At 43.2% G+C, this 23009-nt stretch overlaps 1 protein-coding gene across 1 annotated transcript in view; it reads left to right on the top strand.

Moving 5' to 3' along the window:
* Positions 1–23009, top strand: part of LOC310752354 (nuclear factor 1 X-type-like) — a gene marked incomplete at its 5' end in the record, with an annotated part of 229254 nt that overhangs the window by 111731 nt on the left and 94514 nt on the right. The window contains 1 exon segment of the mRNA XM_083592463.1: positions 4229–4760. Coding sequence (XP_083448589.1) covers positions 4229–4760 — 532 coding nt within the window.

The raw sequence follows: 23009 nt of genomic DNA, 5'->3' as shown, positions 1-23009 counted from the left end.
ATTGCTGCTGCTGCTGCTTTTAAATATAGCATCTTGTTACAAGTCCTGAGTTTTGTATTTGTTGAGTGCCACCTGACCTTACCAAAGCAGCTGTACTTTCGTACCTCTGTCTTGTACGCTGAGCACTTCTGATCACAAGAAAAGGAATGCTACGGGTAGTAGTGACAGAAGTGGGTGATTTTTCTTTGTTTTGCTCTTCATTCTGTTTTCTTCATTCTTCTTAATGTTCTTCATAGTCTAGTCTTCATAGCACCTCATGCACATGTCTATAAAGTTAATATGAATTGAATTAATTTTAATTTGCTACAATGTCCACCCCCCCAAAGCTTTCCAAGAGTGTAAAGACTCTGATTATACTGTAATTTCGTTCCACACCAAAGCTTGCTTGTTGTTTTAAAAACGTACATTAGATTTAGTTGTTTAAAGTTTTGAAGGTCATGCAGTCCTTTGTAAAGGATGGATCCCGGGCCTAAAAAAACAACCTGGGAACCTGTATATTCCCAGGTAACAAGGAAGTGAGAATTTCAAATGAGTTTTGAATTTCAATGGCAGACTTCGAAAATGTTTTTTGGGGGGGAGTGGAGTGGGGGGAGAAGGGCACAAGTTCGTTTTCCCTTTTATCTCTTTTATTCTACTTTCTTGAGCTTCGACTTGCACCCTCCCCCCTCTTGACACAGATATAGAAAAATAATCTCCGAGCTTTTGTCTCGGGATGGAACTCTTCCACCTCAACTGCCTGCCTGCGCACCCACCTTTAATCTGCCTGATGGAGGGGAAGGGGGCAGGCTCAGGTATTACCTAACACAGCTGCGGACAGATCACCTTTGTCTGCAGTCCTCTGGGGGTTTGTCGCCAAGGTCATGGAGAGGTGTGGGGAGGCCTGTGTTTTTCTCAAGCAGACAACATATTTATGAGCGGCAAGAGGTTTGGAGGGCCCCGTATCCTGCTTTTAATGTATCTCAGGCTGACCTGTGCCAGATTTGTGAAGTGGCGGGAGAGGGGTGGGGGGAGAGAAAAACAGTAATATCCCCCCCCAATCTCCAGCCAAACGAGTTATGGCGGGGGAAAGCCTCCACCCTGCGATTTGCGAGCACAAATCCGAGAGCTCTGATTTAGCTGCCTGCTTAGTTGCTGGAAAGCTGGCAGCAAGGCCTGGAGCTGGCAGTGGGCAGTAGGCAAATGCTCGGCGTAGGTCTGTCTTTTGTGCCATCTCCGCGCACCCCACCGGAGCGTTCGGCTTGTCGAGGGTGCTGCAGGAATAAGGGTGGCAGCCCTGCGAGCGAAGTCAGGGTTAGAGGTGCTCAGAGTATCTGATGGTGCTGCAGGGAGGCGTATATGGCCTCTTTTTCTCTGGTGGGACTAGAGCCCTGATTTGTCTGTGAATTCGCCCTCTTTGATGCAAACCTCTCTGTCTCTGCTCTGTGATATTGGGAGGTTGCGGGTGGTAAGGCGCTTTGTGCATGGATGGGCTGAATTAGAGGGAGCAAGCAAGCAAGCAAGCAAGCAGAGCTGACTTCCAATAAAGCAACTGGGAGTTCGGCTATTGTTGCCTCACAGCCTTCTCTGTGCCCAATTCCTTGAGGACGGCACTCAGAAAAGTCCAGCAAAAGCACCCCAAGGCCACACCCTTTTCTTTACTCCCTAATGCAAGCCTTTTATTTTTTCTTGCGTCTCTTCATTCCTTTTCTTTTTTAAATCTTACCATTTTTACAATTTAGCTTTTCTCACGTTTGCCTTTTTTAATTCCCTGTTTGCTTTCCTGTTTTATGCACCACTGTTCTTTTTCTCTGGTCCTCGTTCTTTTCTTACTTTTTTATGTACTTATTCTTTCCCCTCAAAATTAATTATTTTAGTCCGTCCCCCCCCCGAGTCATGTTTTCTGATGCCATTTTAGTTGCGCATGTGGCATGAAGCAATAATAAGCAACAAAAAAGTGAATGTTGGAATGAAATAGATTAAATTAGCTATTTAAACTTTCAAAACAATGCATTTTAAGCATTGCCATTTTTAAATAAAATTTTAATAGAGGGAATAAGGATTTGGTTTAGGTGAATAACTTCATATTGTGATGCTGGTCCGTTTGCTCTAATCTGCATGTATTATTAATTTTTTGGCAAATATCGGGGTGAAAATTGCAGAAAATAAGGAAGTGGCACAGAGCTTCATAGGGCTGACTGAAACCCTAGTTTTGGAAAGCAAAGATGTTTGCTGAGGCCTGGAGTAGCAATACCAGGAACTTGCAAAGAAATAATATCTGTATGCATTTTAAATTAATGCTACCTGAACTGAGAAAAAAGTAGGGCGGCATTATCTTAACCACATGCATATTGAAAGAGAGAGTTGTAATTGGAAGGAAATATTTTTCAGGGTTTTCTTCTCTTTTTTTGTACAAATAGTTGGAAAGGCAGCGAGGACGGAAAGAGAATGAGATTGAGAGAGAAAGATGGAACAGCTGCTTTTTCTGAGGCCTTGTGGGACTGTCTTTTTTTGGAGGTTGTGGGGGGGGGAGAAGAGGTGGGTGGATGCTATGATATTTATTTATTTAAAATATTTTGCCAGTCACCTCCTTGCCAAAATCTGCTGGCCAATAAAAATTTCATTGCGGCTGGACGTTGCTTATTCATTAGATATGAACTTGTCGATTTGGCAAATTGTTTTCCATCTCTTAACTGCACAGTCTCTCTCTCTCTCTCTCTCTGCCACCCCCTCCCTGATTCCTTCTCCGCCAACCTCCCCCCCTCCACCTCCCTTTCTCTTTGATGCAGCCATTGGCTGCTCCACGATGTGTCTCCTTGCCAAATAGGTGGATCCCTTCTCCTCTCTCTCTCTCTCTTTTTTTTCTGCTGGCATTGGTACAGGCAAATGGTTGGGGACTGAGCATGAAAGGAGAAAGCAAGCAAGCAAGAGAGTTTAAGAGGAAAAAGGGAAAGGAAAAAAGGGGGGAAACAACAACAACAACAAAATCCCTCATACCCCAGCAGTTGGGTTTTGCCAGCAGCCGATCACAGCTGATTCCAGAGCGGAGTCTGTCCCTTTTCCCCTAGACCTGCGATCGCCCCTGTTCTCAGGCGGAGGGAGCCACATCTAAGTTGCATCTTTGCATTTTTGCCAACGCTGAGAGAGATTCTTTCCCCCCTCTCAACTCCCCCTCCTGATCACTTGCTGTTATTCTGCCTGTTTTTATTTTTCCCCTTCATCCTTCCAATTATTATTATTATTATTATTATTATTATTATTATTATTATTATTATCCTTAAGAGACATTTGGCTTTTTTAAAAAAAGAAAACATATTTTGTGTGTGTTTGTGTGTGGTGATGTTGATTTATTTTTGTCCTTCGCTGATGTTTCCATTCCTAACCTGCTTTCTTCAATTTTTAATCCTCCTTTTTTGCTATCCCACTGTTTTTATTAAATAAGACTTTTTTTAAAAAAATTGGCTAACAGTTTGCAGTGGAGAATGCAGCCAACAATTGTTTTCCACCCAATTTAAGAAATATCCTGCACTCTTCTGTGCACTTCCTTTTTATATTTTTTACTTTCCTCCTTGTTCTCCCCTCCTCCCTCTTCCACCTCACAGCCCCAATAGCACCCCCCTTCCACACTCTGCAATTCTGAGCCCAGAATTTCTGAATCGGGGGCTTAGCTTCGCCGGGATGAGCCAGAGCAATGGTAATTATTTCCATTTTTCACTTTCCCCCTCTCTCTTGGTTGTTTTTAGCTTTAGGGAAATCTTTACTTAAAAAATAAAGTCAGAAAGCCTCCTAAAATATTTGATCGAGTATATATAAATTATCCTGAGCATTGTATCATGCAAGGGAGATCATAGCCAATTTTGTCTTTAATTGCAACATTTCCAAACAAACTTTATTACTTTTATTTTTAAAGGTAGTCAAATTTTAATTCAATTAACTTATGTTGATTTTTTTTAAATCTCCAAATTTATCTTCTGGTGGTATTCTGGAAACAGTGTTAATCCTCCACACTCCCAACATACCTGCTTGGCATCCCTGTTCTACTGTTGTGTTTTATCTTCTTGCTGGGTTGGATCGTATTCTGGGCTTGCATATTTTTCCCCGTAATTTTTGTCGGTTTGTGTATACATATATATATAATTTAACATACAAATTTCAGCTTTAAGGGTATTCTTCTCCCTTCCCTATTTTCTTATTCTAACGTTTTCCCCCCTTCTTTTGTTTTGCACCCTTTATTCTCGCCCTTTCTCCCCAGGATGAATTCCACCCCTTCATTGAAGCTCTTCTTCCTCATGTCCGTGCGTTTTCTTACACATGGTTCAACCTGCAAGCTCGGAAACGAAAGTACTTTAAGAAGCATGAGAAGCGGATGTCGAAGGATGAGGAGCGCGCTGTGAAGGACGAATTACTTGGTGAAAAGCCTGAGATCAAGCAGAAATGGGCATCCCGGCTGCTGGCCAAGCTACGCAAGGACATCCGCCCGGAATTTCGCGAGGACTTCGTCTTGACCATCACGGGCAAGAAAGCACCGTGTTGTGTCCTCTCCAACCCAGATCAGAAGGGCAAAATCCGCAGGATTGACTGCCTGAGGCAGGCTGACAAGGTTTGGAGGCTGGACCTAGTTATGGTCATCTTGTTCAAAGGGATCCCTCTTGAAAGTACTGACGGGGAGCGGCTATACAAGTCGCCGCAGTGCTCAAACCCGGGCCTTTGCGTCCAGCCACACCACATTGGAGTCACAATTAAAGAACTGGATCTTTACTTGGCGTATTTTGTTCACACTCCTGGTAGGTCATGCAAACAACATCACTCACTGTTTTTATATTTTGTGTTTTAATTTTTAAAATGGTTGCTTCCCTCCCAAAGTGTGTGTTTTCCTATGTCTGTGTTTCCTTTCATCCATAATTAACAAATTGCTAACTTCGGAAATGCACTGGGATGACCCCACTGTACTTAGTAGTTCGAAAAAAGTTACTGTGGCCTTTCTTGACTTCCTGTTTCTCTCCTACCTGCGATGTCTGTAACTTTCCCAGGGTGAAGAAAACCCCTTTTCCTGCAGGCTGGGTGGTACAGAATAAGAATATTTATGTAAATGACAGATTACTTGAGAGAACAGGACTTCAATTTTATTAGAATTTGGAATTAAGAAATGTGCTTATCTTGAGGTGAGGCTTTTGTTTCCTTTGCTTGATTCCCCTCCCCCCACCCCAATTTCTTTTGTTGGCTTGATTTAGCATATCGACGTGCCCACGGCTTGCAAACTACCAACATACAAACAGACACTCCTGGACATTTTTATGCTTTGTACAGCAGCATTAGAGCAATAAAACTGAATTTTCCACATCTGCTGTCCCACATAGGAACAAGGTTCTCAGGGGAAAGGGATTATGGAAGAGAATTTTAGAACCCTTTTCCTTTTGTTTCTGTGGCCTCTTTTTCTTCTTCTTCTTCAACACCCCCCCCCTCGCTGCCTGCACGTTTGTGCACACATGTTCTTATTTAATTTTGTTTTCTTATATATTTATTTTAGCTCTCTTTTTATTTTGTTTTCTTTCCAGCTTAAAAAAATACTGGTTAATTTTTAGCCTCTGCCCCAGGTACACTCTATTTGCTACAGACTTTGAAATCGGAATGGGCTGGCAGCCGGGTGATGGTGCGTTTACCTTTTGCTGCACCAAGTTCTAAGGAAAATGAATTTAGCCAAAAACGTTTCTCCTTCCTTCTCCTATTGTTACTCCCTTATTTCTCGCTCCTTTTTTCTTTTATTTTCGTCTAAGTTGTAAGAGGCCCGCTATCAGGCTTGTTTTCTTCTTTGCCAGTTCTTTGCCAGTTGCACATTTCCTTCCCTATATAGAATAACTGCAAATCTCAGCTATGTTAAATTCAGTAGTCTTATCTTTGCCACCTCCTGTATCCCAGCACAGTTTGTGTTTCTTTAATTTCAGTCTAATAATATTGTCAGGAGTCTTTTCTCCTTTTTTAGAATGTGCCCACCCAGTATGTGTACAGCAGCCTCTGGACAATGTCAGGAGGTTCACCACAGCGCCTGCGGATGGCATTTCTGGCACACTTTTATCATCTATTTTGCACAGCTCAGGGCACATCCAGGCTGGGCAAGTAGCAAACAGTGTTCCCCTATTCCTTTTTCTACAAATTCTCTTCCTTTCCCTTTCTCCTATTTTTAAAGTAAAGAGCACCCCCCCCCCCGCTGACCTTCCTAGACAATTTTACATACAGCACATTCTTATCACAGAGATATTCCCCTTCCTTCCTTCTGCCTGCCACATAATCTTATCACATGCACAAACATGCAGAATCTGAGCATGGGCATGCAAAATCCCACCTCATGTTCATACCACTATCTAGCACATATTCCACTTACAAACACAGGTCCGTATGTGTCAAAGAAAGTATGCACCTTTCTGTCTGTTTATTCCTCCACTTACTAGATTTTTAACCTGTCTTTCAGCCCATAATGATACCCACAAGACTGCAAACTCAATCATGCTAAAACAAGTTAAAGAAACAAAATGTTTTAAAAAGTTGTCCAGATTATTTACATTATTAATATAGACCTGAGACATAATGTCCCAAAGACTTATCACCACTTAAATACTGAATTGAGCATGCAACTGCTAGGCAAACTTTGTGAGATGAGCCAGCTGGATCATCTCTGGCATTTATATTATAGTGACTAAGGCAGTTTTCCCTTGTTGCTGGCAAACCAACCAACTGGGCAGTTAAAAAATGTAACTTGATCTCTGAACTGTCCATTGTGTTCATTTTATGCTTCTGTTCTTGAGCATGTGGACGCACATGCACATGGTGGGGCGGTACAGGCTGTTGCCACGGTGAAACCTTCAGGAAAGTGATCCAGCCCCAAGGCTATTTTTCGGGTTAGGGTTATCTGTGTAGGATTCCTTTTCATCTGAAATGCTGCAGGGTCATATTTTGAACATTCAGGAATTTGGCAATATATTTTCTGTCGCTGTAGAAGATAGTAAGGAAGAAGGACAGGGCAAACGACAGAGTCTCATATGAGAGTGAAGAACCAAATTCACACTTACAAGATAGAAAAAGGTATCAGAAGAGCTCTTCATACAAGTGATTTTTGTTGTTGTTCTTACACTGTAATAGATAACAAATAATCAGCAGTGTCCTAGTGGTGGTGACGGCGATGATCTGTCACAAAAGGTTAATCCCATTTTTAAATTTTATTAACAGAAGTACCCTATGCAAGAAACATAAGTTCATTTATAAGGCCTCCTTTTAATTTATGTACTTGGATGTGAAAAACAATGGGTCAGAGTCGTAGTTAAGCGTGCGCAACGGTGCTGGCAGAGTCTCATACCCCTGCCCCTTCTTCCCCATAACAGTACAGCCAGCCCCCTGAAAATGCTGTGTCCTGGAAGATGCCTTTGCCCCCTGCACCACAGGCTACCCCGTGGAGCAGGGTGCCCAAACCTCACGAAGGGACTGCCATGATGACTAGCTGCTGAAGCTTATTTTTGCAGGCCACGATTCTGCATGCTAGGTCACACAGTTACAGCTTTGCCTCTGTTCAATTTCAGATCCAGGAGTAAAAGTAATGAAGGCAAAGTGGAGGTGTGGTGGTTAGACAGGAAGTAGAATTCATCCACAGGTTCTTGCGGGGTGAGAAGTGCCTGCCAAAACCCAACTGCTTGGGCTAGTGGAGGAGCGCTCTGCAGTTTTAAAGCTTACCTGAGTTTCAAAGCTCATCCTGCACTGGTGCCTAGAAATTAAAGCCCAGGTGAAATAAATCCTGAACGAGACTTCCTCCACTATACTTCTTTGTTTATCCTGGCTTTTGTCCTTCTGCCATCACTCTTAGGAGAGGACAGCAATGAATGCTCTAGGCCACAAATCTAGATTTTTGCTGGTTTTGTGAGCAGGACTACCATTTTATGAGGAAAACAGTATTCCTAGCCCAATGGCTTCCTCATAATTTTATTTAGTAATCTAAAAGTTTAATATCCCCCTTTCTATATTAAAAGGATACCCCAATGGGGAGACAATTGTTGTGAGTCTATCCCTGATTCTCCCCAGCTGCCACCTGTTTTTAAATTTTATTTTTTAAATAGTGATTTTTCAGCAGCCAGGCTGCAAAACCAGTATCCAGTATCCAGAAGTAAATCCCAGTTGGGGAATGGGCTTGGGGCATGTTCAATGGATACTGGATTGGTAAACCATACTCTCTCCCCCCCCCCCGCCGCCCCAAATACTCATCTGTGAGCAATCCACACTTGCATTATCTTGCCAAATGTGGATTTGGGAACACGTGTTTGCTAAGATGGCGTGAAGTTCAACCCTAAAAAGGTGGCAGTATTATCTATGTAGCTATTGCTATAAACATCAAAAATGACAATTTCTGCCTTAATAGGCTCCCAATCTAAGCAAAAGCTTCAGTCCTATTAAGAAATGTAGTGAGAAATTTTAGAAAAATAATGTGTAGATAACAGCCTGACAGAAATGCCAACTGTCATAACTTCATCACAAGTCTTTAACATGTCTCATTTCAGCTGTAAAAATGATGCAAGCTTCTAGCTTTTGCGGGGGTTGGAGAAAAACCTCTATGCAAATCTCTTCATTTCTCTCTGTTTCACCCCACAGAACAAAAAGCAGTGGGGACAGGGAGGAGGTATTTTAATTGGGGGAACCAAAAGGGGAAAGTGGTCCCAATCCAACTCAGGACCCTCCCACGGCTGCTGTTACATTTTAAAGAAGCCACGGGAGATCCTGATTGCACATCTTCTGTGCCACATCTAGTTGAGCACCCCCTTACTATTACTTGTGCACTAGTCCTGATCCTGCATTGGAAGCCTGATAAATGTGCAAACAGAATGGAGAGGGCAAGGGGATATCATTCCCGTAAAGGGGTTTGTGGAATCCTGTTCAATCAATTTTCTGATTCTTGATACGAACTGCACAAGTCAGTGAAATAATGCATTTTACTATAACTGATTGCAATCCATTTTTGATTAAGGTAATTTTACTTCTGTGGGAAACTTTGCACTTCTTAAAGAGCTAAATGGAAGATACAATTGAGCATGTTTTATTTCACTTGCTAAATTAAATTTTTTAATTAAAAAACCCCCTTTAAAACTGTTCCAAAGGTATGAGTCGCCACAGGGATGATCTTATAGGTGCTTATAACAATCACAGAAGTATGTTCACTCACCCATAGGTTCAGTAAGAGCTGTTAAACAGCGGAACGGTCTCCCTCTCTGGAACCTGTGCAGAAGAGGGTGGCCAAGATGATCAAGGGTCTGGAAACAGCCTTATGAGAACGGTTGAGGGAATTGGGTATGTTTAGTCTGGAGACAAGGAGGCCGAGAGGAGTCATGATAGCCATCTTCAAATATCTACAAGGCTGTTCCATGGAAGATGGAGCAAGCTTGTTCTCCTGCTCCGGAGGGCAGGACCTGAACCAATGGCTTCAAGTTACACAAAAGGAGATTCCAACTAAACATCAGGAAGAGCTGTATGACAGTGGAGCAGACTTTCTTGGAAGGTGGTGGATTCTCCTTCCTTGGAGATTTTTTTCAGCAGAGGTTGGATGGCCACCTGTCACAATACCTTAGCTGAGATTCCTGCGTTGCAGGGGCTTGGGCTAGGTAACCCTTGGGATCCCTTCTAATTTTACAATTCTATGATTCTCTTGCAACTTTGTCAGTCTGACTTCTGGGAGCTTGAAGCTTTCCTGGGGTACAGGTTGAAGCCCTTGAAAACCTGCAAAACCCGTTTGATCAAATACTATCCACTGGGATGGACTCATACAAACATATGCATGGCAGTAAACGACAGCTCTGCAAAGCTGAATAGAAAACTTATGTATTGTTTATTTTATTTTATTGTACTGTGTTGCATTGCATTGCATTTAAGGAGCTCAACTCTCCACAACAACCCTGTGAGGGAGGTTAGGCTGAGAGGCAGTGATTGGCCCAAAGTCACCCAGTGAGCTTCATTACTGAGTGGGGATTCGAACCCTGGTCTCCCAGGGCCTAGTCTGACACTCTAACCACTACATCATGCTTGCTCTGTACACAGCCTTAAACGCTACACAAATAGATCTCTAGATTCAGAATACTTAAAAAGAAGAACTATTTCTTCTTAGGGGTGTATATTTGTGTGAGGTTTTTTTGTTTGGTTATATTATTATTTCCTTTGGTGAAGGTAGGCACATAGCTATGGCTTGTGATTATTTACTTGCTAACGGCCTCTTCTATATTGCCACATTAGGAGCTTTTGTTATTAGCTGTCTAATAAATGACACTGACTATGCAACAGCTAACTCAGCCTCCATTAGTAGAAGCATGCTTTGCAAACAGGAAGGTGCTTTTACTAGATCCAAAGTCTGGCAACCCTCCCTGTTTGCAACTTCTACCATGTATCCCCTTGCTCCTGCCATTTGGAACTTTCGTTTATTCTCTGCTCTTGTCATCTGATCAAGGGCTGTCCATCAATATGGCCAGATTTCTCCCTGGACATCTCTTTGATATCAAACACTTTCAGGTTATGGAGTGGTTTGGGGGTGCAAAAGGTGAAGTGACCACTTTCCACTGTCCAGTATTGGCGCTGTATGAAGAGTGCACAGCATAAAGGCTGCCTATCCTTTCCTCTTTTGCTTTTCTCCCTCGGGTTGCATTATTGATGAATTTATTATTCATTTAAGTCCCACCTGACATGAAGCCAAGGTGGGTCACATATGCAATAGAACAATGTGTCATCGTATAGGAGGGATTTGCATGTGTCTGCTTGCTTGACTGAGATTCTAGAAAGGACACACTAAGCACATTTTTCAACTTTTGCCAGCCTGTGAGCCTTAGCCATTCCATTTGATATACGGTAGGAGGTATATCACAGCACTGAGGAGCTATATTGGTTAGGCATGTCCTCTTGAAGCGCTTTCGGAAGAGTTCTGGGTATCCTTGGATCCCTCACCCCTTTACCCATATTGCAAAAGGAGGTGGGTAATGACTTTCACACACCAGGTAGTAATAGAACTTCTTACTGTACATAAACACTCTTTGCAGCGCTTCACATACCCCCTTTACAGAGGACTGAGGCTGAGATAGGCTAAGCCTTCAGGTGAGATTACATTTGGACCAGCAGCCTCTCAGATGCAGCTCTTTCTCAGCCACAACACTGCAGCAGTTGTCTGTTGTTTGCCCACAGTAACCAGCTTCTTAAGATAGGCAGCCTGCCCACGGGCTTCTCTGTTCAAAGGGGGCTACCCCAGCATTTCAGACTGCAAGATAATCTGGCATATTTTGAGCCAAGGCAATAATGCATTGTTTACTCCACATGTAATGAATTTGGGGGAATGGTAGCATTCCGTCTGTCCTTTAAATTAGGATGAAATGCTGTGTTCTGCTTTTAATAATGGAGTCCTACGTGAGAAGGGCATTTTAAAAGAGTCCAGCGCATGGAACAAGATATGCAATAAAAGGCAGTAAAACTATCAGATATAATTTGGGATGCCAGAGCCCACATTTTGGCCCATGTACTTGTCCTGTACTGTTCAATATGATTATTGCCTGCTTTCTTGTTTAACCAAGGGACTGGATCTCCTGAAGGTATGATGGAAAGTGCAATTTACTCTCTCGCTACTTGTATGAGATTCATAGAATTATACAGTTGGATTATACAGTTGGAAGGGATCCAGAGGGTCATCTAGTCCAACCCCATTCAATGTAGGAATCTGAACTAAAGCATCAATGACAGATGGCCATCCAAGCTCTGCTTAAAAACCTCCAGTGTAGGCGAGTCCATCATCTTCCAAGGGAATCAGTTCCATTGTCAAACATCTCTTACTGTCAGAAAGTTCTTCCTGATGATTAGTTGGAATCTCCTTTCATGTAACTTGAAGCTATTGGTTCAGGTGCTATATCAGAAGCACATATCATCACTTGCAATTTACATTCACCTATGATAGTCATGCCAGAAGGTACCCATGTTACTTGCAGTAGTACAGTTTGTTCAGCAGGGAATTGTTTTGAATTTAATGTGGTATTGCTCTGAAGCTTGCAGACTAGTTTGTCTGCAGACCATTGTGAAGCGGAAAGCTCCACAATACCACCCCCTAAGTCTTTGAGAAGCTCCTGACTGTACACAAGCAAAGAGGTGCATAAAGCAGTAGCTAGACAAGGGATAAAAGGTGCTCTTAGATTAGGTTCTGGGAAAGAAAGTGGGTTACTGAACCAGAGGAGAAATAAGAGTGTATACTGAAGTGCATGGTGCTTAGCTGAGAAAGTGAGGTTAAGACGAATATTTTTTAATTTTATTTTTTTTACCAGCATCACTTGAGAAAGTCTGAGTTAGAATGTTGGCATGTATGATTTCCATACATAATGCTGGCTCTTTTCCCAACTCAGCAAAGCTATTGGCTCACTGTGAATCTCCTTGCTCACCTTTGAGATCCTTGGATAATATGTTAAACAGTATTAGATTAAAAAGAATTCCCACTCCTAGTTCAGTTATCAGTTTTGAAAAACTCCACCCATGATGAACTAATTCAGAGTCCCCCAGGTGCAATAAGTTGCTTTCTACTTTGGCAGTAGACAGAGGAAGAAAGATTCAGCTAGGTTATCTGGGCATCTTTCCCATCCCCCACGCTCTGGACAGATTTTTCTCTGCCCCACCTCCTCTCCCCAGTGCCAGTGCCTGGAGATGCTGCAGCTGCCTTGTATGCCTCCTTCCAGGAATCATGCATGACATCAGGTTGAGGCTTGTGAACTTCCACCGTTAGCCGTCGCTGGCATCAGGCACAAGATGCCGCCCGTGATAAACAGGGGCAGGGTATTGCAGATCAGGAACTTTCCTGGTTCTTAGGCCACGTTTACCTCCTATATGATGCCAGTTTAAATGGTCATGGCTTCCCCCAAAGAATTCTAGGAGCTTCAGTTTCTTGAGGGTGCTGAGAGCTGTTAAGAGACCCCTATTTCCCTCTCTGAGCTGCATTTCCCAGAGTTCCCTGTGATTAATTGATTATTAAACCTCTCTGAGAATTGTAGCTCTGTGAGGGGAATAGGGGTTTTCTAGCACACTTAAGCATCCTTAACAAACTGCAGCCCAGAACTCCTTTCAGGGAGCCCTGACTGTTTATAGTGGTTTTATGGTGCTTTAAATGCATGGTGTAAATGTGGACTTAATGTCATTTTCCACCTTGCTCTGAAGATTGCTTTTCTCTCCAGAAATTAAAGTGTGAACCTCTTTGCAGAGTCGTTGAGGGGGGGGGGGGAGTTGAAATATGATGGCAAATCTCTGTTCCTGCATAACTATCAATTGATTTAAAAGCTGAATGCAAGCGCCTTTAAAATTTCATTTCTGTCTTTTTCTCATATTCATGCCAATTGTGTTATTGTTAGTCCTTAAAAATGAATATCTCATTTCTTAGGAATTTCCAGGGAATTCAGGGTGGCTAACAAGTGACCATACAAAACCAGTATTTCAAAATATAAAAGTCATCAGCTAAAGTGCTACAAATGCCATATGTGAATTGAATGTTTCCCTGGAGTTAAACATATCACACTCTTTTCCCACACTTTCTAGATCAAAGGAACTGTAGTTCCACCTGTAGAGTGGGCTTTTCTTTTGCCACACACAGTGTTACCTGATCATCTTGCACCTCCTTTATGTATTCCAAACCTCCAAAGGTTTCAGCAAACTGGACCATGGGGGTGGGGGTGCAGGGAGGTAGCCTCTTTCACTCACAAAAAACCCTCAATTTAATGTGTGCTGAGTGTCTTAACTTGGCTCATATTACAATTTGCTGCTGACGTGGTAATTCTTCACCAAAAAAGAGGACAAAAGAGGACCCAGGTTTGTATAAAATTTGCACATGCTAATTTATATGCACAGATGCGCATTTAGAAATAATTACTATAATTTAAATAGAAATGCAAGGCATTTCACCTTAGTGGGTGACCTGTTTGCCCTCTCAATCTGTTGTCTAGGTGCTGACTGTTGACGGGCCAGCTCAAGGCCCCTCCTCTCCCTTCTTGGGGTTCTCTATCTTTAAATAGGGCTTGGAACCAGATGCACCTTCAAATATTGAATCATTGGGTTAGACGGTACCCCAAGAGGGCTGTCCTCTGACAACCCTTCAAAAAGAGTATTATTCTCTGTAAAGTAAGGCACACACAGATACCTTACTCACATGTGGTTTATATTCCTGCATAAACTTAATTTCACAAGTAACCATTATATGGAGAGGCATCTAGACCAGTACCAGCTTTGTTGAAAAGCAGAGCACATGGTGGCCATGGAATCATTTAAACCTTTGGCACATGGGAGGAGTAGCTTGTCTCTTCCAAATTTATACTGCACTGTTCTAGGATAGCCATGGTCCTCTGGGTTCTCACCATCACTGGCCATTGGCCATACTTGCTGGGGCTGAAGGGAGTTTGCAGTTCAGCAGCATCAGGAGGGTCAAATCTTCCCCGCACCTGTGCTAGGAATTGGAAGTTATTTGGGATTTTCTGCACTGGGCAGGGTCAAATCTAAAAAAAAAAAAAATCTGGTGTGAAAACTCTCAAAGCCTGATGCCCAGTGATTTTTCACTTTGTTTCTCTGCGCAGGTATCTGATTTGAAAGGTCCTTTCACTGGATCCAATCATGTCAACAGAATGCCACAAAAGCCTTATTTTAGTTCTTGTTTGCTTCATTTTCCAAGGGAGGAGGAAGACTGGCTATGTGTGAGCTGATCTCAGTAGAACCACTGTACCAAGACATGATGGGGCCTCCCATTTAGGGACATAATTCCATCCCCACAGGGTGGAATTTGGCCCTTTGGCGATGGGGGTGGGTGGGGGAGAGGGGATATGGGGTCAGGGAGTGACTATGTCTCTTCCTTCCTGCTTCCTCTCTGCTTCACCAGTTCCATCCAGGGTCAGGACAGGATAACTTGCAAACATCCATGCACAGGCTCTGTCTCATGGCCTCCCCATTTCAGTGATCTGGCAGGCGGGTCAAGGGGAAGAGGAGAATGCTTTTAGGAAAGAGAGCAGCTTTTGCTGCCTTTGTCTGTGGGTTGTATGGTTTGGAGAGAGGAGGGTGATAGCAGCTGTGTTGTTGCTCCACCCTCCAATATCCTCCTAGAATACATCTGTCTGAAATCTGGGATTTAGGGCTTAGGGAGGAAGGGTGGGGTCTCGAACATTTCACAACTAAGGCAACAATACAAATCCTGCAAAAGCAGCTAATTGATTAGTCAGTTTATCACCGTTTTGCTTGTTTTAAAACAGCAATTGTTAACATTTATTTTTCTAATTTATTTGACTGTCTAACTCACCTTATCTTATGGGACCAAGGTAGTCAACAGTTTAATCCCCTGGAAGATCTGAAATCTTAGAACAGGGGTGCCTAACTTGTGGCCTTGCAGCTGCAGCTAATGGGAGTTGATATCCAGCAGCATCAGGAGAGCTACAGGTTAGCTACCTATTCTCAGAAGGTACAGTCAGACTTGCAGAAGTCCTTTTGAAATCAGTGGGCATTTGGGACATGCCGTGGAACTGTGTTCCAACTTCATGAAAGATTCTGTGATTTAAGAATTAACATACTGGATTATTATTCAAGATCACTTACTCATTCCAGACTTTACCTGCTATGCCATGATGTCAGAAGGGTATTTTTGAATTAACCCAGGATATTCAGGATAATAGGGAAAAACAATTTCTGAATCAGTTATGAGAAAGGGTGTGCAGCACAGCAATTTTCACAAATTTCAAGTACAAAAAAAATGTGTTGCCAACTGCTAGGGATTGTTGGGTAGCTGTGGCATGACAACGTTTTCATCTTGGAGAGTGGTGGTCAGGTCATGGGGCTAGATACACAGCTGGTTGGAGATGCTGGGATGTAATTGATGTTTATTGTGCTAAACTGAAAGCAATCCTGGTTTATTATCATTTGCCATTATAGTCCTTAATTTCTACTAACTGTGCCTGTCACTTATTCTTGGTTAGGGAGACGGTGTTTCTGATGGAGGAACTTGTTGGGATATTTGTGATATGAAGTACATTGACATAATGACACAAGCATCTACCTTGGCTCATGATGGCAGATTAGCTAAGATTTAAGATTGAGGTTCAAAGTAGCTGTGGCTGAGGCAGATATGTGCCTTTTTTATGTGTCATTCATTCACAAATAAAGCTGAGGTGTGCACCTTACTTTAACTTTAAAAGGAAGGGGGTGTAAGAAAGGCATTGAACCTTGCCCCCTCACATGCCTTACACCCCTTCACTGTTTTGCTGTAGCTATTTTCTCCCTTGCTGTCTCGCTTCTGATACTGGACTTAAGCAGTGGAGAAAAATACCTGGAGCAAATCTATTGTGAGATGCAGGAATGGGGAGGGTTCAGCAACCCTTCCCTTCCCTGAATGCTTCTTTGCTATAAAAGTATGACACCCCCCCCCCAACACCCTGCTTTATATGGGCAGACCCATGAAAGATGGCATCATCATATCTGGTTAGTCTTAAGCTTCTCCCCCTCCACAAGTCTTCAGTTGGGTTATGAGTTTCCAGCTGCCTTATAAATGAACACCTCTTTTGCATGCACAAAAGTTCAGTCAGGTTTCATCCCAGATATATCCAGTTAAAAGGCACTAAGGGACCCTCCTTTATGTTTTGTTGGGGGTGCATTCTGCAACATGATCTTGACACAGTAAAAGTGCATTCTTGGTGGATTTATCCTATCTATTAGTTCTGTGATGACTCCCCCCCCCCCCCCCGGTGCTACCATGTTATTGCTGTCTGGAGTGGCTATAGCACAACAAAAGTGGGACCAAAAAACCCCACAGAACATTGGTGGCATGAAAAGCAGGAAGTAATGGGATATGCACTGATTGGAATTATGGCAGTGTGACTGCCCCAAACATTTTGCAGGTGAGTTACAGGTAGGTAGCTGTGTTGGTCTGACGTAGTCGAAACAAAATTTTTTTTAAAAGCCTTCCAGTAGCACCTTAGAGACCAGCTAAGTTTGTTACTGGTTTGAGCTTTCATGTGCATGCACACTTCTTCAGATATCTCAGGTATTTTTTTTGCATTCTTGTGGGACGCGGGTGGCGCTGTGGGTAAAACCTCAGCGCCTAGGACTTGCCGATCGCATGGTCGGCGGTTCAAATCACCGCAGTGGGGTGAGCTCCCGTCTTTCGGTCCCAGCTCCTGCCCACCTAGCAGTTCGAAAGCACCCCTAAGTGCAAGTAGATAAATAGGTACCGCTTTATAGCGGGAAGGTAAACGGTGTTTCCGTGTGCTGCGCTGGTGCTGGCTCCCGCGCCAGAGCAGCTTCGTCACGCTGGCCACGTGACCCAGAAGTGTCTCCAGACAGCGCTGGCCCCCGGCCTCTTAAGTGAGATGGGCGCACAACCCTAGAGTCGGACACGACTGGCCTTTACCTTTACCTTTAAGGTGCTACTGGAAGGATTTTTTATTTTATTTTGCAGGTGAGATAGTATTGAAAGCAGGATTGCACATTATTGCTCCAATGGCATGATAAGCACAAAGCTTTATGAATGTGCAATAAAAAGGACATCTGGGGAGGCCCTTAAGTGGTAAGACCTCTGACCAAGGCTTTAAGAGAACCACTGCTGGCCATAGTTAGATAGTAGCTGCATCCAGACATCAAGCTAAACTATGGAGTTGCAGAACATGAATGAGCCTAGCATCCTCCTGGGCTTGTGTGCTCCCATCTCCTCCCTGCAGCTGGAGGAAGTGGAATTTAAAAACTTTCACTTTTGCCTAACCACAGCTTGCCCAGCATATAGAACCTAGAACTGTGGCTAATCTAGTTTAAACAAGCCAGCTTCAGAAACCACGGATTGAAATTGGTTTATTTGACATTAACCCTAGTTAAGGTTAAGATAAATCACAATTTGTTGCTTCTGGGTGAAATGGCAAATCACAGTTAAGAAAAAGTGAACTCCTCTTTGGCATGTGGGAAGAGGAGGAGGGGACAAGCTAGAAGGAGACAAGGGCTGTTCACACTTTGCTAAACTATTGTTTAGCACAGTGTCTGACTGCAGCCAAGGTTGGGCTAGAATGGTTTGATTCAAAAACACACCTTATCTTGCAAATGGATTGTTCAGATGCATTTTTTTCTGTGTGCTCAGTTGGCACACAAGCATGCACACACTCTTGTGTTTTTCAGCCACCATAGTCATTGCTATTCCATAGCTTGCTGCTCACGCTAGTGGGCATAGCTTTCTGGAATGTATCTGGGGTGGTGATTTTTATTTTATCCCTTCCCTAAATCACTACTCCCCAACTTCCCTTTTATCTTTCTTGGCATGTGCACAGGTATTTCTGTATCTCTGTGTGCATACCTTTTTAATTAATAAATAAATAAATCCCTGAATGTGGGGAAGAGTGGAAAAGCAAACATTACCAGCCTTAGTTAATTGTGTTTCACAGAATGGAGACTTGTACCTTTTTTGTGGTGGTGGTAGGGACAATGTTGCCATTAGGTAAAACCAACAATCATACTGTGGTTTTGCTCAAGACTGATACTTGCCTGACTTACGATTTGCACAAGCATGGTACAGAGGTCTTGCACGAGTCCTGTGTATTTTTTTTTAAGCCCGTGTGTGTACTGCAGTTACAGTCTCCAAGGAGTAAACCTGCACATGTACTGTGTGGAGATCTTGCGAGAGCAGCTGTCATGGAGTGGCTGGATGTGGAGGAGTGTTAGGAGGCACCAGCTGGGGAAACCTCAAGGAAAGAAGACTCAGAGCTAGGGAATTGGTGGTTGGAAGATGATGCGTAGTCAGAGGGAGAAGAGGGAGCAGACTGGGAGGAGGAGGTGTCAGAAGCTGAAGAGGTAACAGGGTTTAGTGAGCAGGAAGAGGTTGTGGTGGAAAGCAGTCCAGAATTGGAGGCAGAAGCAGACAGGGGTGGGGTGGGCTGGGGGTGTCAAGAGGCAGAGGGGAGGTAGACTGCTGAAGAAGCCAGGAAGTCTCCCCCTCCTGCTTTGACCAGCTCCCCTCCTCTCTGAGGAGGTATAAAGAGGGCAGAGGAAAGACAGACAAGACACATAGTCTCAGGTCGCTTGGGAAGGACCTGGAGGAGGAAGAGACATAGGGAGCTATGGGAAGGTGGGGACCTTCAATCCTCACAACTGCCTCATTGGGGCAAGACCTACTGGGAAGGGTTGCTGTGCTCACTAGGCCTGAGCCGTTTTGTTTCTTTGAATAAAGAGTTAACTTCACTGACACCTTGGGAGTTACTGCTGACTGACTCCCAGCTCCCAGCTTGACAACAGCTCATCAAAACCTGGCTGCTGATATTCAAACATGTCTTCTGCAGGTGGCAATTGGCAGAAATAGGCACACTCATTTTGTTTGGGCCAACATATATAGCTAGGTTGTGCCCAGATGAGGAGCAAATGGAAGAAGGGGTGCAGCCAGTCACCCAGTGAAATATCACCACACATTTGACAAACAACCCATTCAAAAAAATGCTCTCATGATCTTCTATACTAGCAGTGATTGCAGATGTACAACTGATTATTTTTACTTACTAGAATTATTTTTACTTACTGGAATTATTTTTACTTACTGGAATTGAAATGGAATGGGTAAATCTGGATTGAATGAGAAAAAGTTATAGGCTGGCATTTTGTTGACGATGACAAAACGTGGATGATGCAAAAAATAAATAAATTAAAAAACAATTGAGCACCACCCATTCTACAATAAACTCCCACAGGATGCAGGGAGCCCTATCTGGCCTTTGCTACCTTAGGATGGACTTGCTCCTGAGCTGAAAAATGAGGTGTGCCTATTTGTTTTTTTGTAGAATATTTCTGGACTCTGATAATTTCCCAGACAAGTTTTCACATTTTAAAGGAAATGCTTCCACAGTGCCTTCATAACATTTATTTGGACTTCAGGTGGGAGAATTTCCCCCAGAATTGTTTGCTTAATTCTTTTTTGAGTTTTCAGTAATGGGAAGATCTTTATTGGGAACTGGAGGTTACCCGTCACAGAGCTACAATTTCCAGCACCCTTAACAACCTACAGTTCCCAGGATTGTCGTGTGTGTGTCTGTGTGTGTGTGTGCTTTACATATATGGTGTGTATGCAATCTAAGATTGGGGAAACTGATTCATATCCCCACTCGGGGCTCCTCCACACCTCCACTTTCCCCTGGAGAAGCCTGCTCTTTACTACAGAATTGGACGTTTGCTCTGATTCAGCAGTAAAGAGCCGTTTTTTCCGGAGACAGTGGCTGGGCAAGCATAAACCCCCTCAGACCTGTGTTCTTTAGGCACGGGAGAAGCTTGGCTTATCTCACAGGGCATTGTGCAGAGAAGATTGTGTGTGTGGCGAGCGGAGGGGGACCAGTGACAGTATATACCATGTATGCTGCCTCAAGCTCATACATATGCGAAAATTCATAAAAATACTCGTGACTCCCATCTAAAACTAGCGTGTGGTTGCTGAAAGACAGAGAGATTTTTTGATGCACTGTGTCTTTAAAAGGGGCTCCAATTATTTGCACTCTCCCAACCTGAGTGGGGCTTATGTTAGTCTTCTGTTTTGGTACTGTTGAAGTTAATAGATGCTGTGAGGCGACAGAGCTTGGTGGATTAAATTTAAAATAGGCAGATTCAGTGCAAGAATTATATGAAATTTCCTCATTTTTATCCTTATTGAGGATGATTGAATTGGAACAGAATCTTGGGATTTGATATTTGGGTGGACAGAATGAGGAGGAGGCTTTCAAATTTAAATACTCGCATTTTTATTTTGGCTTTTTTTATGGCATCAGACATCTTGAATGAAAAACCAGCAGCCGTTTGAAAAGCCAGTGCCACCATTTTGTGATTCCTGCGGAAAAACAACTGCCGTGGAATTACCGCTTCAACAAACTCGTCTTTGGAATCCAAATTCCAAAAAGACTTCCCAAATACATGAGTTCTCTCTCTGCTTCAAGCCCCCCTCCCCCGTTCTTAAATCTTGGCACTGTTACAGGGGAAAAATAAGTTTTGACTTGGCTTCTCACTTTTAGACAGCTGTTTTGCATAGAGCCCTGGAAAAAAATATGAAATCCTCTTATGCTTGTGTTAAAATAATGCCATTAGAAAGGGGGGAGGGGGAAGCCAACCTCCCCTACACCCGGCTTCTTCTGCAGGAAAAAGGGGATTTCCTAGGATTGAAATCAGTGCTGCTTGCTGCTATGATGATAATGACAATGGCACCACTCATTATTATTTGATGGGGTTTTTTATGAATAATGCCTGATAGGTGCAACAGTGTTGTACCGTCAGTTCATAACATAATAATGCACTGAAGGTTTGGTTTCTGTTTGAATGGAAAATAAAGCATGGTAATGTGGGAGAGGGATCCTGTTTTAGTACTTGAAGGAAATTTGTTGTGGTAGGATGGAATAAGGGGGATTTTGGCTTTAAAAGAAAGCAATTGGATCAGTAGATTAAGCCAAATAGAATAGGGTGTTGGGGGCTTGTAGATTGTATTCTAGCTTTAGGCAGGAATGCAGTGGGGAGCAGAAAGGCAGGGTTTTCTTTTATCTCATTTACCTGTTTCACATACCTGGCCATTGCTGGAGATATCGCGAACCATGAGAGCGGCACCAGGAGTAATGCTGCGGTGGTCCTTGAAGCCAGCCGGCGGGGAGACGTGATCCAGGCATGAGCCTATGTTTCTTTGTTATCAGGGATGCTATTTCACATCTCCCTCTGGACAAGACAAGTTTGAGGCTTACAAAAGTGTGTTGAGACTACTGTGGAAAAGAGGCTTTGGCAAGTGGTTGTGTCCCAAGAAAATAACTTGTCCGTTAACACTTTACAGACTGGCCCAGAGATACACCACAAGTTTGCCCTGGGTATCTGATGTGCTGAACATTTGTAGTCTGAAGGTGACAAGAGGGCTGAATGATATACTGTTTGCACACCTGTGTAAGATTTACCCAGTTTCCCTTTCTAAACAGGAAAAGCTGTTTCTGGAGTAGTAATCAGGATTGGAGAAGCTGGGATGTGTGTTTGATGGCCTTTTGAAACTGACATTTGGAACAATATTGGGGTGTGGGGTCACACGGAGGACTTTGGAGAAGGGAAATGGGGTGGGGAGTTAAGCACTCCAAAACACTGCTTGTTCAATCCTTATCATCTCTCCAAAAAAGGGTCTGTTGACAAAAAGTCCTCAAGGTAGTATTGTGGATTTTTATCTGTAAATTCTAGTGCGAACTTGAGGACTAGAAACATAGAGCAGACATGAAATGAGAGCCAGAACCAACTGGAGCTCCCAGATGTGTGCTTGCTATACCCCAGAGGTCCCTGGGGATATGGGTCTCCTTTATCTTTTACATGTTTACTCAGGTAAAATACCTGTGTATCTAGACTGCTTAGGGTAACCTTTTAAACATTGCCACAAAAGAGGACATTGTTGTTGTCGTTTAGTCGTTTAGTCGTGTCCAACTCTTCGTGACCCCCTGGACCAGAGCACGCCAGGCACTCCTGTCTTCCACTGCCTCCCGCAGTTTGGTCAGACTCATGTTTGTAGCTTCGAGAACACTGTCCAACCATCTCGTCCTCTGTCGTCCCCTTCTCCTTGTGCCCTCCATCTTTCCCAGCATCAGGGTCTTTTCCAGGGAGTCTTCTCTTCTCATGAGGTGGCCAAAGTATTGGAGCCTCAGCTTCATGATCTGTCCTTCCAGTGAGCACTCAGAGCTGATTTCCTTAAGAATGGATAGGTTTGATCTTCTTGCAGTCCATGGGACTCTCAAGAGTCTCCTCCAGCACCATAATTCAAAAGCATCAATTCTTTGGCAATCAGCCTTCTTTATGGTCCAGCTCTCACTTCCATTCATCACTACTGGGAAAACCATAGCTTTTACTACACGGACCTTTGTTGGCAAGGTGATGTCTCTAATTTATATATATAGATGCATGTTTAGACATGATAGTTATATTTTAATTAAAAGAGAAATTTTAATTAAAGTATAACCATCTCAACGTGTTAAGGAATGAATTTAATATATCTCAGCATGGTAAGGAAGACT

The sequence above is a fragment of the Podarcis filfolensis genome (genome assembly GCF_964270895.1).
Source record: "Podarcis filfolensis genome assembly, chromosome: 17".
Lineage (NCBI taxonomy): Eukaryota > Metazoa > Chordata > Lepidosauria > Squamata > Lacertidae > Podarcis > Podarcis filfolensis.
Note: the sequence above shows the minus strand (reverse complement) of the source record. Positions and strands in the feature narration are given on the sequence as shown.